Source organism: Trachemys scripta, chromosome 1 (genome assembly GCF_013100865.1).
Source record: "Trachemys scripta elegans isolate TJP31775 chromosome 1, CAS_Tse_1.0, whole genome shotgun sequence".
In the NCBI taxonomy this organism is placed as follows: Eukaryota; Metazoa; Chordata; order Testudines; family Emydidae; genus Trachemys; species Trachemys scripta.
Genome location: NC_048298.1, coordinates 209,434,772 through 209,452,645, shown reverse-complemented (window position 1 = coordinate 209,452,645; position 17,874 = coordinate 209,434,772). Strand labels below are relative to the sequence as shown.

The window sequence follows — 17,874 nt, the reverse complement described above, 5'->3', positions numbered from 1 at the left end:
TAGGAAGTTACATTTTTGCTACATGCTCTAAGGGAGTTTGTTTGAATAGTCAACAGTATCCAAAAAATCTTGTTTAAAGCAACGAGACCCATCTGCATTTTTAAAGCTATAGTCACTTCATATCATGCCTATCAGACCATATAATGAATACAAAATGTCAAAAACCAATTTTACACAGCACAGAATGAAAATTAAGTTCCCCAGAGCCCCATTCTGCTTTCAACTGTTAAACTCAAAATACATCATTAAAAAGACACACAAACTAATGCTAGCACATGAAAATATTTCCAGGAATATGTTAGTCTTTATTCAGCTTTTTAGCTATGACTCTTCCATTCAGAAGCTGGAGAGAATCTTTCCATTAGTTTGTCTTACTGGTTAATTCTGGATAAAAAGACTTTGCAGAATTTGACATTAATTTAATTTTTCATTTATAGTCGGTTATTCAAAGTTTACATAAACCTTTTCAAAGTTGTTCCTTACAATGTATGGAATTTAAGATTAAAATAAAACTCTACTTTTAACATAACCTTTCTATAATGTAAAAATATTCTAGGTATGTTTAACACATCAAGAATGCTAGTCATTTACTTTGTTGAGGGAAAACTATTTAATGCATGTTTCAGTATAAAAACAACTGTAAATGTTTAGTATCAATGTGTCTGTTAAATTGGGTGCCACCCAGTGTTTAATTTCCACAACTACAGTATAATACTGCATTTACAAATACAGAATAGCGATTCAAACATACCTAACAGTTTTAAACAACTGCAAATTTGAGATGCTGCTTACTTTTTACATTTACTTTTTCTCCCATTGTGGCAACTTTACATTTTTGAAAGAATGAGTGCTTAATTATCAAAACTATTATAAAAATAGCAGCATTCTACTAAAACATGAAAAGCAGACCCATGCATTAGGAGTTTGAATGCAGATTTCTGCCTTCCTTTTAGATTATCAAAATCTTTTCAAGTTAACTTCAAGGCAAGGGTATACAGAAAGATACTGCATAGTATGATTGGACACTAATCTGAACTGGGTATTTAATCAAAATCCATGATAATTACAGGGTAAACAATTTTATTTCAAAATACAGGTTTATCTTGAAATGTAGTGATGAATGCATAAGAGACAAAAATGCAGAGTTTTACAGCAGATATTACTGTCTCACTTCCATCCAGATGTAAGAGCTCTAATTTGTGAAAAGACAAAATAGTTGTGGCATTTCACTTAGCCTTTAAGATAATCCAGCATTATCTGTTTCTAAAGAAATATAAATACTTTAAAACAAACACTGAAAATAAATTCTCATTTGATGTAACAAGCTACACTCATTACTGATGTTTCAGTCTTCTTAAAAGAAAGGGATTTTACCCAATATATCAATGAAGAATAATCCTTGTTGGAAAAAAGTTGGAATGTAAACCTCTTAGCTCAATTTAGATCTGTAAATGGGGAAAAAGGACAGCATAGTGAGAAAGATAATTTTGACCATGTGAGCAAACAAACAATTCTACCTTTAAGATGTATTTTAATAACTTATCTTAGAGAACAGAAGATTCACAACTCATTTCACAATCGATTTTTTTTTTTTGCCCCCAGTTTCCTTTGCCATTTTTTGTTAATGAGTACGTAATCATTTGCCCCTTCCCTCCCAACTCATCTCCTCTAGGGAAGTTAATGTTCAATGTAAAATCATCTCAAGGAGTAAACATTAAAATACAAACAGGCAGGTTTGCTTCCTGAAGAAGCAAAAAGAAAAATAAACCGAGCTGGGAGGTAAGTTCCAAATCAAAACACAAATATAGTTTAAGAAGTCACTGGCAAAGTGAACTGGTTCCTGTTTAAATCTTCCTACTACAAAGATGCTCCAGCATACAAATCACAACTTTTTCATACTAACTGTGAATTTGAGATCATTTTACTCAGAGTCTAACTGGATTAAAAAGAAACTGCAAGCATGCTAACACTTCAGAGTGTTTCTTTATGCTGTTTTATTCTGCCCTCTTATCCTTTGGGCAGAAATCTTGCTATCTGCCTGATACACCTAATTTACAATATTGTGCCATCTTATACTATATAAATGATTAATAAACAGTCTCAGCTGCACTTTAGAATACATTTTCCCCCACTTGAAATTCCATGTTCATAAGATATAGCACACTGTTTTCAGAATTTGCCTGAGGAATCAGAGGATGGGATTGAGTCATTGTTCATTTTGAGGGTGACTTGTCCACTAGAGCAGTGGTTTTCATCCTGGGGTCCGCTGACTACATCAAAGATTGCCAAAGGGGTCTCCCACCTCCATTTGAAATATTTTAGGGTTTCGCAAATGAAAAAAGTTTGAGAACCACTGCACTAGAGCTCTGAAATTGTCACATTAACTTGATTATTCTATAGTGACTGCTGAGGTTGACTACATTCCTGCAACCATAATGTGATAATTTATTTCTAGCTCCCATAAACAGTGTTAAAGATCAAACTTTGACAGGTATGAAATTGTTATTAAAATCTGAAGCAATATTCACTGTATGACATCCTACAAATCTTTGATTTATGTCTATGCAGAGGTCTGCAAGAAGTGCCATAACTCTAAAGGACGGGATTTTTGACCAATTTCACTAAGTCACTGGACAGCCTTTGAGAAATATCATCTAGCCCGGTTAAAGGCTTCAAAGCTTTAATACGTTATGCTACCTAAATTAAGTAGTAAACAAAGCAGTATTATCAAGAGTTGATGCTTCAAACAAATAAACAAATAAATAAATGGAGATATCCTATCGCCTAGAACTGGAAGGGACCTTGAAAGGTCATAGAGTCCAGCCGCCTGCCTTCACTAGCAGGACCAAGTACTGATTTTGCCCCAGATCCCTAAGTGGCCCCCTCAAGGATTGAACTCATAACCCTGGGTTTAGTAGGCCAATGCTCAAACCAATGCTCCCCCCCAAATATAGTATTCTTATTACTTACATCATCAATGTCCTCATCATCATCTCCAATATCATCAAACTGGATTTCATCATCATCACCAGGACCAAATGTGTCTGTTTCATTGATTTTAGCTAAATAGAGAGAGTTTTAAAAAAGTTAATTCACATATTAAAAACTGACAATTCACTGTGGACTACTGACTTCCAATCTGATCTTGAAAGATTCTTACCGTGTTCTGGAAGTTCCCCATATGCCTTCAGACTTCTGGCTTCATCTGCATTGTATTTTAGAATGACATCCGCCTTGTTATCCTAAGTAAGAGAACATTTGATTGCATTAGTCAGCATTGTAGAAAGGTTTCCACTTCCTAAAAATGACAGGCTAGCAAGGTGTTTGTTAGTTGGACAGTTGAATCTTTTTCAATTCTTATGTCCTGAAATCACCCTCAAAATCCTTAGTTCTCAACTATTCTTCAATTTGCCACTACAAGTGAAAGAGGTAAACCTACTATACAGAATATCATAAGTCTTCCCTCCCTGAAGTCCTTTTTTGTTAAGCATTCTATTCTTTTTCAAGATATATCTACAACTGTCATATATCACAAACTAAAGCTTTAGCTAGCATTAGCAGTCTAAATTTTATCTATGCAGCTGTGTAATAAAATATTTCTTAATGGGTTGTTTGTTGAAAGTCTATTTTGAAGAAATAGAATTCTCTTCACAATTCCATTAGCAACAAAATTCACATTCCAATAATTGAAGGTATCATACTGCACTCACTGAACGTATATTTATTATGAAAACAGCCCATTAAAAATCTGATACAACTGCCATTCACTGGACTCAACATATAGTTACATAGAAAACTATTAGAGCCACACATTTTAAAGAAAAAACTAATGTCTCTCTGGATTCAGTGACAGATTAAGGCAGGATTCTTAGAACGGCAAAGGGCTCAAAGAATACATTTATCTGAATGGTTTCAGAGTAACAGCCGTGTTAGTCTGTATCCGCAAAAAGAAGAACAGGAATACTTGTGGCACCTTAGAGACTAAAATTTATTAGAGCATAAGCTTATATGCATCCGAAGAAGTGGGCTGTAGTCCACGAAAGCTTATGCTCTAATAAATTTGTTAGTCTCTAAGGTGCCACAAGTACTCCTGTTCTTCATTTATCTGAATGAAATGGCTGGTGTGACAGACATGGTAATTTTCTGCAATATCCTTGACAAACCTTAATGAATTAAATGTAAGCATCTTTGGAGTCTATTGTATTAGATGTAAAGGTTATGTATTATTGTGAGCCCTGGAAGTGTTATGAACTTCAAAGAACTATATTGAACAATGGGCCACACAAGAATGGACTTTTGGCCAAACAATGTCAAGTGGTTTGCCTGGGGAATCTCCATGGAGAAGTGAAAGCAAATTCTCGGCTCTGGTTATGAAAAAGCCCAGCCTTTTGAAGCTACACCCTGAGGGGACCATTGTCTATTGAGTTCTTGTTCCCAGAATCTGAAGAGTAAAGGCTCAAGATGTGTAAAGGAAAGACTATCCGTGTGTGCTTCTTTTGAGCTAAAGCTATTATGAACTTAACACAAAACTCTGGGACCTGTTTAGGCAGTCTGGCTTGCTGGAAACATCACACTGTAGTCAGGGGAGTGAGGGCCAGGTCTCCACCCAAGAGAGTGAGGGAAAGCAGCCAGAAGCTTAACAGTGGCAGCCCTTGCTGGACCACAAAGGGAGAAATACAGGTGCAGTTACATTGAACTGTGACGGCTGGCATCCTACCAGACTACTGGAGCAGCACTTTGCTCCATTTGCCAGTGAAATGCACAGGAGCAGCTCACCAAGCAGCCATTTCTGAAAAAGTCAGAGGCATTCTGATGCCATAGGGCATTTTCCACACACACACATGGTCTAAAGGGGCAATTTGGATGAAAACTGGTCCATTTACCCCTGACTGAATTTGCCTTGTATTACAAATATAAAAATAATCAAATATGAAACATATTTAACGTGATCAGTTAAACACATAGTAAGTGCCAGTTAAACAGAAATTATTTGCACAATGTTCTCTAGCAGACTTTTAGTGCTATTTAAGTCATAAGCCATGCTATTTACTATAATACATATAAGTGCTAAATCAAGAAGAATATTTACCTGGTAGTCTCTTAAGCCAACCAATATAATATCCGATGTATTTATCCAAACCTGAAAGTCAGAAACAAGGAACATTTATTTAAAAAACCTCTACAAATCCACATTTGTCCATCTGCAATTTAACAGCAATAAGTTCAAACACTATATTTGTGGATCTACTAAAATATTAAAACAAACTGCAGACACTATTTTTCCTAAACAAGAAAACAAAGACATCCCCACTTCATAACACTTGGTTTCAATATTACATTACATAACTAACTGTTGGTGGGGATAATAGTTGACCAAGCATGTTACAGAACTCCATCACCGCAGCAAATCAAGTGATTTAGATGTCTCCAGCCCTATGGATGGCTAATAAGCCATTAAATTTGGGTAGGCCAAAGGAAGTCTAACCATTTTATTGACCGAGTTCCACAAAGGGTCTGTGCGCAGAAAAGTAAAACTTCACAGTAAAGTGAATGAGAGGAAGAAGCCAAGCAGAAAAGAAAATGCAAGAAATCTAACCTGGACTGTTTCTGTTGAAGTGATTTTCTAAAAGTTGGACTATTTTATTCATTAAAGAGATACTATGAACGGGTCATTTTTCAAAGATGACATGAATTCACATTAAAAGAAATGAAGATTAAAAATATGTTGAACTATTCACTGTGCATTATTCCAATGGTTTACATTGTTCTGCAATAGGGAAAAATAGAGTCTTTCCTTATACTTAGATTTAAATTTAAACTCTTTGAGGCAGGGACCATTCATTAAGCATGTGTACAGTGCCTAGCATGGTAAGGAGTTTCAAGTCAGAGATCCCTAAGCACTACTGCAATTCAAATAAATAATGTAGTAACTGGCATAAATATGATATTGCATTAAATAAATATTTAGGAATTAAGTTTATTGGAATCCTAAATACTTACTGACATCCTGTAATGCAGAGGTTCTCAACCTTTTTCCTTCTGAAGCCTGTCCCAACATGCTATAAAAACTCCACAGCCCACCTGTATCATAACTGGTTTTCTGCATGTAAAATGCCTAGGGCTGGCATTACAGAGTACCAAGCAGGGCAATTGCCTAGGACCTCATGCCACAGGGGCCCCTGCAGAGCTATATTGCTCAGACTTTGGCTTTAGCCTTGGGAAGTGGAGCTCAGGGCCTGGGCTTCAGCCCCTTGTGGCAGGGAATTGGCTTTCTGCCCAGGGCCCCAGCAAGTCTAATGCTGGCCCTGCTCGGCAGCCCCCATGAAACCTGCTCGGTTGAGAACCACGGCTGTAATCCACGGTGTGAGTGGGAGGTTTCTTTGTACCATAACAGGGAGAGAACCCTCAGTGAGAAAGGTGCATCTCCTATCACTTACACAGACAGGGATGCAGACTATGTAGAAATCAGCCACACAGCTTCATAAGATCTATTGCAGAGGCAGATATTAGACACAGACTTGACTGTGTGGTAGGACTTGTTAGGCTTCTTGCTTAAATGGATTTTTCCCAAAGAGCATACACCATAAAAAAAGACTCCGGGAACTAGATTTTATGTCTTTATCTAGATGTGTGAATGAAATGAAAGACAATTTAGTCAACTGATCACATGTCCTGCCTGTTAATGTAAATTCTTTTTTTTGGTTTTTACTGTACTTAACTTTCCTCTGCAAGCCTGGCTGGCAACCAGGGGATCTGTAAGTTACTATTACCGTAAGTGCATAACTGGTTGGAAAACTGTTCTTAAAGAGTAGTTATCAGTGGTTCATAATCAAGCTAGAAGGGCATATCGAGTGAGGTCCTGCAGGGATCAGTTCTGGGTCCAGTTCTGTTCAATATATTAATCAATTATTTAGATAATGGCACAGAGTACACTTCTAAAATCTGTGGACCATACCAAGCTGGGAGGGGTTGCAAGTGCTTTGGAGGATAGGAATAAAATTCAAAATGATCTGGACAAACTGGAGAAATGGTCTGAAGTAAACAGGATGAAATTCAGCAAGGACAAATGCAAAGTACTCCACTTAAGACGGAACAATCAGTTGCACACATACAAAATGGGAAATGACTGCCTACGAAGGAGTACCACAGAAAGGGATCTGGGGGTTAAAGTGGATCACAAGCTAAATGTCAGTCAACAGTGTAACACCACTGCAAAAAAAGCCAAACATCATTCGGGGATGTATTAGCAGGAGTGTTGTAAGCAAGACATGAGAAGTAATTCTTGTGCCACATTGATTAGGCCTAACTGGAGTATTGTTCTGGGTGACACATTTCAGAAAAAATGTGGACAAATTTGAGAAAGAGCAATAAAAATACTTAAAGGTCTAGAAAACATGACCTATGAGGGAAGACTGAAAAAACTGGGTTTGTTTAGTCTGGAAAGGAGAAGACTGAAAGGGGACATGATAACAGTTTTCAAGTACATAAAAGGTTGTTACAAGGAGGAGAGAGAAAAATTGTTCTCGTTAACCTCTGAGGATAGGACAAGAAGCAATGGGCTTAAATTGCAGCAAGGGCAGTTTATGTTGGATATTGGGAAAAACTTAACTGCCAGGATGGTTGAACACTGGAATAAATTGCCTAGGGAGGCTGTGGAATCTCCATTATTGGAGATTTTTAAGAGCAGGTTAGATAAACACTTGTCAGAGATGGTCTAAGTAATACTTAATCCTGCCGTGAGGGCAAGAGACTGGACTAGATGACCTCTCAAGGTCCCTTCCAGTCCTACGATTAAGATTAGTTGAGGAGAATAGAGTGGAGTTACAAAAGCAGTCAGTACACAGACACTTCAATATTTAGAATGTGTCAATGAATTTAGTGGATTGTACTGGGATGCCTTTTTCCACAACTAAAAGTTACCACAGCTCCAAGCCCCCCCCCAGCTTGATTGAGAACATAACCTGAAGTTCTGAGTGCATTTCCTAGCCTAGAAATATCTTGATTTAAAATGCAGTATGGATTTTTACTTAATTCACCTGTTAAAAAAATCCACACAAGTTTTCTTTAAACCAGCAGCCTGAAAATGGCACTACTTTCTTCATACGATTGTCACAATATATTTGAAGAAAAATTTCAGAGATTTTGGGCTTGGGTCCCAGTTATGCTATGGAGACTGTACACCACATTGGTAGTGAAAAGGGGCCTTAAAGTGCATGTAAATGGAGCTGAACTAAGATTCAAGCCTTTTATTTATAAGCATCTTGGTTGGCAATCAGCATTTTACTAAATAATTTCAGACTACAAAACAACATTCTCAATTTGATCAACACTAAAACTCTGCTATATTCACTGGCCAAAATCTTTGTTAATGCAGAGATAGCATTGACCAGAAGTGTCTTAGACCTGCCCCAAACGTTTCATGCTCCTAAACTTTAACCTCAGAAACCCAGAAATACAGAGTTAAGGTACACAGAGATGCCCCACCCAGAAATGACTAGGACCATTGTGGATATACTGCAAGTATGTTTCACAGCCAGTGCGGCCCTATAATAAACAGGCAAGAGGAAAGACTGGTGAGTGTGCCATTTTATTAACTATATTCTCAGCTGCCTGCATGAACTCCAACTATTCTTCACTATGTTAGTGACAGCTGTAGTGACTGATTCAGGGATTACTTGCAGCTGGCACAGATTAGATTATGAAAAGAGGTGCATCTGGTGGTTTGTGAAGAGAAGGTGAAGTGGTTGAGTACAAGCCAGGCATAGTCTGCTTCTGTTCACTAAGGTCAACCTGAACACAACTTTGGCCTTACTGAGGACATGGCCTGACAGTTCACCCTAGTGTACCCAGGTGCGCTGTATCTATACTGTGACAGGTGTTACTGATATATACAATATCTTTGAGACTATAGTTCCAACATTATAAATGTTAACTGTATCTTTGTGAGCCAGGAATTGTACACTGGCAGGTTACCCAGCTCCCTCTAAGAACTAAAATCAGAGGGGAGGTGTGTGTGTGTTGGGGGGGGGAGGGGAGGGGAGTAATTACAGTAGACCTGGAACAGGAAAACTGTAGAGAAATACCATCCCTCGGGTGAATAGCATATACTGGTTCAGAACAGGTTCAAGAAGTCCAGGAGACAAAGAATGAGCCAAAAGTATCAAAGGCCAGCCTGAACTGGCTGAGGAGCCCTCATTTTTGATCTGACAACTGATAGATTGTAACCAAGAGGGCAAACCCTGCTGAAAGGGTTTGAAGGACTTTGAAACCTATCAGGTTTACCATGTGGAAAACAGGTGGCTTCTGGTAAACCTAGCATGCGCACAGATGTTTTATGATCTATTTTCTCTAATGTTTTTGTCCTAAAAATAAGTATTTTGCTTTGCAAAAGCTGACTGGTCTTCACTGTTGTAGCACTTGAGAGAGAGAGAGAGAGAGAGAGAGAGAAACTGCAGGCGCTAAGCTAAGTTTAGACCTGCTGGGATACGCACAGTGAAGGGAAAGAATTCTAGCCAGGGAGGGAGAGGAATGCAGGTCCCTGCCTATAGAGAGGTGACAGAGGCCTGAGTCCTAAGGGGACGTCCCTTAAGCAGACCAAGGATGGGGCAGAGGCACAGTTAACCCCCAAAACTGGGACACCCACATTGCTTTCAGATGATATGGAGCACAGTGCCATAATGGCTAGTGGGGTCAAGTTGGGGCATCACTCAGAGTTCAGATTACAGGGCAGTGTGTACTGTTGGGCCTACAAATTTACTTGAATTGTAAGCTCAAGTGTAAGTACTATGTAAAAGGTTATAATTTACAATAATTTATAACAACAAATGTTGATGGGAAAAGGTATGAAAGGGAGACAGAATAGCTGAATTAGTCTAAACAAAAAGGCCAAGTTGATATGATTCAAGGACTGTGTTGAAATTCTGCTTGTTAAAAAACAGGAGATATGACACCAGAGGATAATGAGCCAAAGTTGGTATGTCAGATATTAGGCCTAGTTGGTGGACAAAATAGTGACCGGTTAGACCAGGTGTAGGCAACCTGTGGCACGCGAGGTGATTTTCAGTGGCACTCACACTGCCCGGGTCCTGGCCACCAGTCCGGAGGGCTCTGCATTTTAATTTAATTTTAAATGAAACTTTTTAAACATTTTAAAATCCTTATTTACTTTACATAAAACAATAGTTTAGTTATAGATTATAGACGTATAGAAAAAGACCTTCTAAAAACGTTAAAATGTATTACTGGCATGCAAAACCTTAAATTAGAGTGAATAAATGAAGACTCGGCACACCACTTCTGAAAGGTTGCTGACCCCTGGGTTAGACTATTATACCCATCACTCCCTTCTTGGGTCCTTAAATGAAAAATTTTGTTGGGAAAGTATGAAAGAACAAAAGAACAGACACACAGAACAGATAAAGGCTACTAGAGCAAGCTTCACCAATCATAGATGCCAATCCCGCTGTTTCACTGGACCTCAGGCCTTCATCATCTTGAACCTGAGAGGGGTCAAAACTAGAACAGGCCAGAGAGAGGGGGGGGACCCAGATGATATTGTCATACCTACAGGCTCCAGCTGAATTCCAAGCACTGCCTGGGATGACAGTTATTACCATCTTTGATAGCATCGAAGATTGTCACCTAGGGGGATTTTCTTTCTGAGATTAAACTTCAACAACAGCAGCAGCAACTCTAGCCCACCTTAACTGACTTATCTTCTTTTTCCCCAAAAGGATAGTTATTACCATCTTTGAGACCATCTAAGAGACTGACAAATGGGGGTTTTCCTTCTAAAGACTCTACAGCTAAAGAGAAAACAAGCAAGGGATGCTGTCAAAATGAAAGCCTTACTCAATATTTTACATTTCAAATACTTTAACTGTTTTTCCTTCTTTTCTGTGTTGTTAATAAAAGGCTAAAAATGATGTGTTTGAACCTTTGGTTTGTCTAAACTAGAAGAATTATGGTAGAAAATTGAGAGGTTTTCTGTGTTTATTTTTCATGATAAACCTAAAATAGTGTTTTGACTGATGAGAACATCCTGGCTCCCCATTAGTCAATGTGTACCATATGCCAGTGCTTAGAATAGGGTGTCTCTATGATGGGTGCATTTCCTGAAATTCAGCAACACCTTTGACCATGCTGACATTGATGAGAGTGGTAGCCACTTGCTATTCTTTGATCACACTCAGTTCCATTGCTCAGGAAAGAATGAGGAGCATGATTCTATCACCTTAATGTTGCTGCTTACTAGAGTTGATAGTCGACCCTCTATTTAATTAAAACTATTTTCCTTGACAATATGTCTGAAGTAAAATCAGAGTATGCATGTGATTTTAGAGTATTTGGAAATATCAATTTAAACAAGACGGTTTGCTTTCAGGACAAACTTGCCTGATGGAGTACCTGCAGAATGTAAACAAAGAGCAACAAACGTGCTCAACATATGTTGTCAGAAAGCTGACAATGCTGTTCGCTTGGCTTAAATGGCCACAGCATGTCACCTTGAGCCACTCCTGTTATTCTGACGCCAGGCTACCTATAAAACAATCAGGTATGCAACAGAGCCTTTGTCCTGTTGCACATGTGATTTCTGGGAGACTGTATCTTATGAACCCTTGTTAAATTACCTCAAATTTGGACCACTAAACCTATCCCCTTGAGGGGCAGCAATTTGCAAGTCTATCCAAGTAAGCATGAAGATTTTTACAGTAAGCTAGCCTCAATTTTAATTACCATCATGCTATCCACCAATCTACTCTGACCCTGTAGCCTTAAACTCAAGCCAAAATTTAGAGTCCAACAGAAATGTTTCTGTAAAATACAAAACTGACAGTTTTTAAACAAGGAAAAACCTCCCCTGAAACATCTGCATCCCCAAGAACCTGAAAGTTAGTGTGACTCCGGGCAAGATTTAAACTTCCTTCATTGCCCTTGGCAAGAGAAGTACAAGTAGCTAATTATCTGAACAAAACTAAATATGAGTATTAAAATTGAAAGAATTTTAAAAATCTAAAGTTGCTAGTACCATAATTAAGGAAATTTTTAAAGTGTCCCTTTATTTAGAGTATGTGTAGCCATATCAATTTTCAGAAGATTGCCTGGTATGTATTCATTTATTTTCCATGTAAGTGATTTAGACTTACCTTTTTTCTTAGCTTCCCTCTGATATGACATAACCTCTTCACACCATCAAAACATAATGCCTCCAATCTTCCATTGCCCAACATCTTGATCACCTGAGCATACTCTGGAAGAGATAGTCCAAAATGTTGCTGAATTACATAATAATTTTAAAAAGCCAACAGGAATTTTTACAAGAAAAAAATGATATTTATTTTACTGTTGCACCAAGGAGTCCTAGTCACGGACCAGGATCCCATTTTGCGAGGCACTGTGTAAACAGAAAAGACAGTCCTTGCCCCGAGAAGCATACTCTGGAGGCTCTGTGAGGGGAAGTTTCAATGGTGCCTGGGCCTGTGGTGGTCACTGCCACAGACCTGCTAGGTGATCTTGCCTTAGAATGGGATGAGGAGTGGAACCTCTGTGACCAAGAAGCATCTCAGGGATTCTATGGAGGCCACTGGTATGGATAGGATACTGGGGCGAGTAGGCTCCAGCCAGGGGCGTCCCTGTCCTGACTGCAAGACGAGTGTCAATCCTGATACCCTCAGTGCTCCATGAACAACCCCCTCAATGTGGGTCAGGTGATGGAAAGCAAGAGGAGGAAGATCCTAACCTTCCAAGGAGTCCTGGGCTTCAGGGGATGAAGATGGAGCCAGCCTTAAGGGTGGGAGCAACTGGTCTGACTCATTCATAGCCCAGAACGAATTGGGAACTGGCACTGACAGTGGAAACTATATTAGCAGTGCCAAATATGCCTCTATCATTTCCGGCGCTGGAAGCAGTGCTGACCCCAAAGTCAGCAGCAGTACCAGCATGACTGATGGTCCCAAGTGGAGGGAAATGATTGCCACCCTGGTAACACAGGTGGCACCAACAACAGGGGTGCTGAAGAAATTCCTGGCACTAAAGAGGTCTCTTGCACCAAGCCCAGCCCCACTTCCACCACTATGGAAGGAAACAGTGGGGTGTAATGCTGACAGACAGGTTCAGCAGCCCACCCAGCCAATGGGGCTATAAACAATGTAGCTCTGGCAAAGTCTCGATTACTTTAATAGCTTTCTCTGGTTTTGACAAATGCAAGAGCAGCTAGTATTCACTTTCAAGGCTCTTCGTAGTCAATCCCCACTCTACCCAACACCTCTGATTCAAACTGTTGATGCTCACTGATTGGTCCATTATGCTAGCCTTCACAGCCACTTGTTCATCTTTCAAAGAAGCACCTTCATGCCTTATCCTGTGTAGCCACACACGCTTGGGAGGTGTTCTACATAAACATCCACAAAGCTGCCTCATTTTCCATTTTCAGATCCCTTCTCAAAATTCCTTTGCTGTGATGTCAATTTTTTTGTAGGCAACAGTTAGCTTGCTCATGTGGAGAGACAACCCACCGCCTGCCATGTTGACCAATATTTTCAGTGTGGATATACTCCAAAAATCACAGTGTTACACAGATTTTTTGTTTTCATCACTGCAACTTTATGGATATTATAAATGTTAAAGTTTTATTGTTGGAAAAAATGCAAATTTGAATTGATATGCGCTTAAATAAGCCAGAACCACACTTTAAAAAGTCTTTATGTTACTGTTGGTATGTAAAGTGACTATATGTTTTCTATACTGAACCCCTCTTACATTTATGCATGCTTTATTTTTTTCCCCAGAATATTTTTAAAAGATATACAAGTGCCTACATTTATTATCTCTGACTTCCAGATCAAGTGTGCTCATTTTACACATGACAATTTGTGGATCCATCACCATTCCCCTCTACCTCTACAGAAAGATTACAAAAACAAGCAGATCATTTGGGGACAGGAGAGCACAGCATTATTTTCTCCCCCTCTTTCGGTGTATTCTGAATCCTATCTTCAGGAGGTCGACTGTCCTTAAAAGGATGCTGTCCCTAGATCACACTGAAAAGCTCTCCTTTCATACATATTAGCCTTCAACAGAGAAATGCAAAGCCCCCAGCACTTCTGCTTGTTGGTCAGGAGAAGGATCTTATGCTAGCTCCTTTCCTCATGGGAAGGTGGGGGCAGGAAGGTCCTCTGCTACTTGACTACACTTCCAGTCTCTTGGACAATGCTAAAAGCTGGTTGCAACTACTTCCTCTTAGACTGCAGTTGGGTCCTCTTCTCCTGCGTGTAGGTTCAGGGCCTACATCTGCTGTTGCTCATAGTTTACATAAGCAGCTGCATGAAAATGACATGATTCACAGTGGCCCACTAGCATGTTTTTTTCAAGTTTCCCATCCACCAGTAAACAAAACAGTTTCATTCCACTGCTTCTTAAAGCGACGAAGAATAGCAGGGACAATGGAGCGGACCACAGGCTCCAGAAAACACACTGCATCATTTCACATGTAGAAGATTATCTTTGAGGGATATTGTGTTAAAAACAGAATAAAAATCAATGTCCTAGACACCCACACTCACTAGGGAAAATCCACTCCTAAAAGTTGTATTTCAAGCCCTGCTCTAGTACACTAAAATATTTCCTTAACATGGGTTAGAGTACAGATGCTTAACACATTGGAATATCACCACTGGAGAGCTGTGTTCAACTGGGTAGATGGAGTTTGTTCTAGAGTTGGGGAGATTTTCCTAGGGAGACTTATTTTCCTTTTTGTATATGGTTGATAGAATGATAGGTGCATAAAATAAATCAGCTCAATTTTCTTAGTATGACTACCACACAATGTGATGCAACTGAAAAGCCTGAGTGTTGCAAGTCAAGGAGGCGCATCACAAGAGCTGCAAGACTAAGTCAATTTGTGTTTTAGCCATTGGGGAAATTTTAAGCAAAGCTTTTGCCTGAATTTCATTTGGTTACCAAGCCAAATAGCTATCTGACTGCTAGGTGAACACTCAGATATGCTCACTATTTTAAAATTTACTACACTCCTCCTCTACCCATTCACGGTCTCATGGGTTTCCCTATCAGTCATTCATCATGGTGCCTCTGGCAGAGGACGGTTGAACGTTGCTCCCTACAGCACGGTGATCTCTAGGGGAAAAAAAAAAAAAACTAGGAACAATTTACACATAGGAACTAACATAACCTTTTTTATCACACAGTAGCACAAACTGCTCCAGGAACAAAGAACTGAACTTATTTCTTAGGTGATATTAATAAATGGGAAGGGAAGTGGATATATCTTCACTCCCATTCAATTTGTCTTTTGCTAAATATATTCCCAAGATGAAGATGCTCCATTCCATCATATCAAAGTACTTTTGTAGTTTTCAAACATCCAAATGAAACCTATACACAGCCCAATTATCCCTTGTGTAGAAACCTTCAAAGTATTGTAGCTACCATATTTGACTGAACACATATAGTGACAATTACAATTCGAAATCTCACCTTGTCCATCCTCCTTGAACACTAATTCTCTCTTCTCCGATTCATTCTCATTCTTACCTCGTCGTCTGTTTTTACCTCCCTTACCTAAATTGAAAATAAAATAAATCACTACACGCAATTTAGAAATCTATATAAAATCATGTATTGGAAAGATAAAATGGCAATAATTTGTTAGACCTGTGGAAATCTAATTTCACTACTGCAGCTTTAAAGCACTGTATCTAGGCCTGTGATAAAACTGATCTTGCTTCTTAAAGCACTACACCATGATTTCAAGTTTCTTTCAGAAAGGATGAAGAGGCTGCCTAAAGTCAAAACCGCAAGAGACAAATTTTTAATTTTCATGATCCTAATAAATCTGATGAGAAAAGTAGTATTCCTTTGGACTCTTAGAAGTCCAGCATAAGCTACAAGAAAGACTTAAAAACCTATTCTCTTCAGCAACAGTTGATCATCTCATCTCTGTTCTAACCCTTCCTAATTCTGAGCTGAAGTGGCAGGGCTAGGATACAAGAAAAAAATTCCACATGAAACAGACACGGAAGAAATTCATGTGCATATAAATTCTTCAGCCACACACCACAAAAGAACATGTAGGAGAAACTGAATCACATCTCAAGAGCACCACCCACCCCTCAATCTCACCTCAATGATAGTATGCTAAAGCCATCTTGTTATTTTATTTAGAGTCTGGAGATGTTCTGTGTTTCTTTGGATCAATTTCAGCAATATTTACTATCAAATTACCTCATCTTCGTTCTTATTTTACCATTGTCAAACAAGGGATCAATTAAAAGATCACATAGTGGTAACTATAGATTATTTAAACTCACTTTGAAAATTAGGTAACAAAAGCCTTCAAAAGAGCATTTAACACCATCACCCCTGAACATGCAATAGATTGCATTCTGGTGGACCTCAGTTAATCAACCTTCATGACTGTTCAGGAAAGAGAGAAACTACAAAGGGGCTCTGCGATGAATCTTCAGTTTCAGTTGTACTGCTGCTGCTACTGGTGAACACATTCTTGCAAGGACTGGGGAAGCATCCATGTGAGCTCCCCACCCCAAATCAGTGATTGATGTCATTATGCAAATAAACAGACAGAAAAGTGTAACCTACTCTCAACAAAAACATGAAAGTGACTACAGTACACAAAAGATAAAGTTCAACAAACAGACATTTGAAAAAGAAAAATAATTTTAGGGATTTCCTGTAGCAATAGTAGGTGCAAATATCCAGATGGACATGTGATTTTCAAATTCATGCTTTCCTTCTAAACTGCAGCATTTCAACAAGCTTCTGGCAACAGGATTCGTTTTCTTATTGAAAAATCAGCAAGAACAGCTTGCCGTTTTTGTAAATCCTGCCTCCAAAAAGCTGCTTCCTTTCTCTCCTTTCCTCTTTCACATCAGCACAGGAAAAAAAACGGGGAGGGGTCACATGTTAACAACACCTGTTAAGGTTTCTAACATATGGGAACAGCGGTGGCTACTGGCGCCCCTGTGGAGATCGGTATGCACTAGAACAAACGCTACTGCTAGGGACCGGGCATAGCAACAGCTGACACTTCAATGCTGGCTGAGTTTTGCCACCCAGGGGAGCGGGGACACACTTACTCCCGGAGTCCGGGGCTCTCTCGCTACACGAGTCTTTTGCTTCTTCACGACTCCGCTGGATCCTACCGCCCTGCACCCCCCGCCCTCCCCGCGGGACCCGGCGCTCATGCAGCCCCACTCCCACACTCCGCGCACGTCGGGCCCCGGGCCTGCGAGGAGCCCGGCGGGAGGGTCCCCGCGTCAGCCAGCGAGGTCGCCGCGGGGCAGTGGCTGCGCGGAGCCGCGAACCCGGGTCCCGGGCAGCGTGGGCGGGCTGGGGAAGGTGCCGGTGACCGGGCTCGCTACACGGCGCTACGCAGCAGGAGACCAGGCCAGGCCGCAACGGCTGAGCCCGCCCTGCCCGGATCCCCCACGTGAGGCGGCGAGGTGAGCTCCGGCCTCGCTCCCCTGGAGCCGCCGCACCCCCGCCAAGCGAGCTCCGGCCCCGCTCCCAGCCTGCCCTGCGAGGAGAGTTCCCGGCGCCGCCCCGAGCACAGGCCGCTCCGGCCCAGGCCCGGCAGGGGCCGGCCTGAGGAGGCCTCACCTTTATTCTTGGGCATGGCGCCGGCCGCTCCTCACTGCGGGGGGGGGGGTCTGCGCGCTGCTGCTCCCGGTCGGGCGGAGGGATCCTGCGTGCGGCGCGCGGGCAGCGACTCGTCTCTCACGACGGCCGTTGGGATTGGAGAGTCACGCCACAGGCAGGTCCTTACGCGGCTGCGACAGCGACCGCAACAGGCAACCGAGGCTACGGCTCTCTGCGGCGTGCGCGCGGGCGTCCCGGCTC

At 40.6% G+C, this 17,874-nt stretch overlaps 1 protein-coding gene across 1 annotated transcript; it reads right to left on the bottom strand.

Annotated features, from left to right (window-relative positions):
• Window positions 1-282: 282 nt before the first annotated feature.
• Window positions 283-17,874, bottom strand: EIF1AX (eukaryotic translation initiation factor 1A X-linked). Its single transcript, XM_034755519.1, has 7 exons — window positions 17,635-17,874; window positions 15,493-15,576; window positions 12,147-12,250; window positions 5,090-5,140; window positions 3,161-3,242; window positions 2,971-3,062; window positions 283-1,445 (listed from the first exon to the last, which is right to left on the bottom strand). The coding sequence occupies exons 1-7, from the start codon at window positions 17,648-17,650 to the stop codon at window positions 1,440-1,442; spliced, it is 435 nt and encodes a 144-aa protein (XP_034611410.1). The 5' UTR covers window positions 17,651-17,874; the 3' UTR covers window positions 283-1,439.

What these genes read in the sequence shown, in the direction of transcription:
- EIF1AX (XM_034755519.1), bottom strand. An exon ending in GTTCAAGGAGGATGGACAAG is followed by an intron (nt 12,251 to 15,492) that starts GTGAGATTTCGA and finishes TATCTCTTCCAG; the next exon opens with AGTATGCTCAGGTGATCAAG. An exon ending in TGGGGAACTTCCAGAACACG is followed by an intron (nt 3,063 to 3,160) that starts GTAAGAATCTTT and finishes CTCTCTATTTAG; the next exon opens with CTAAAATCAATGAAACAGAC.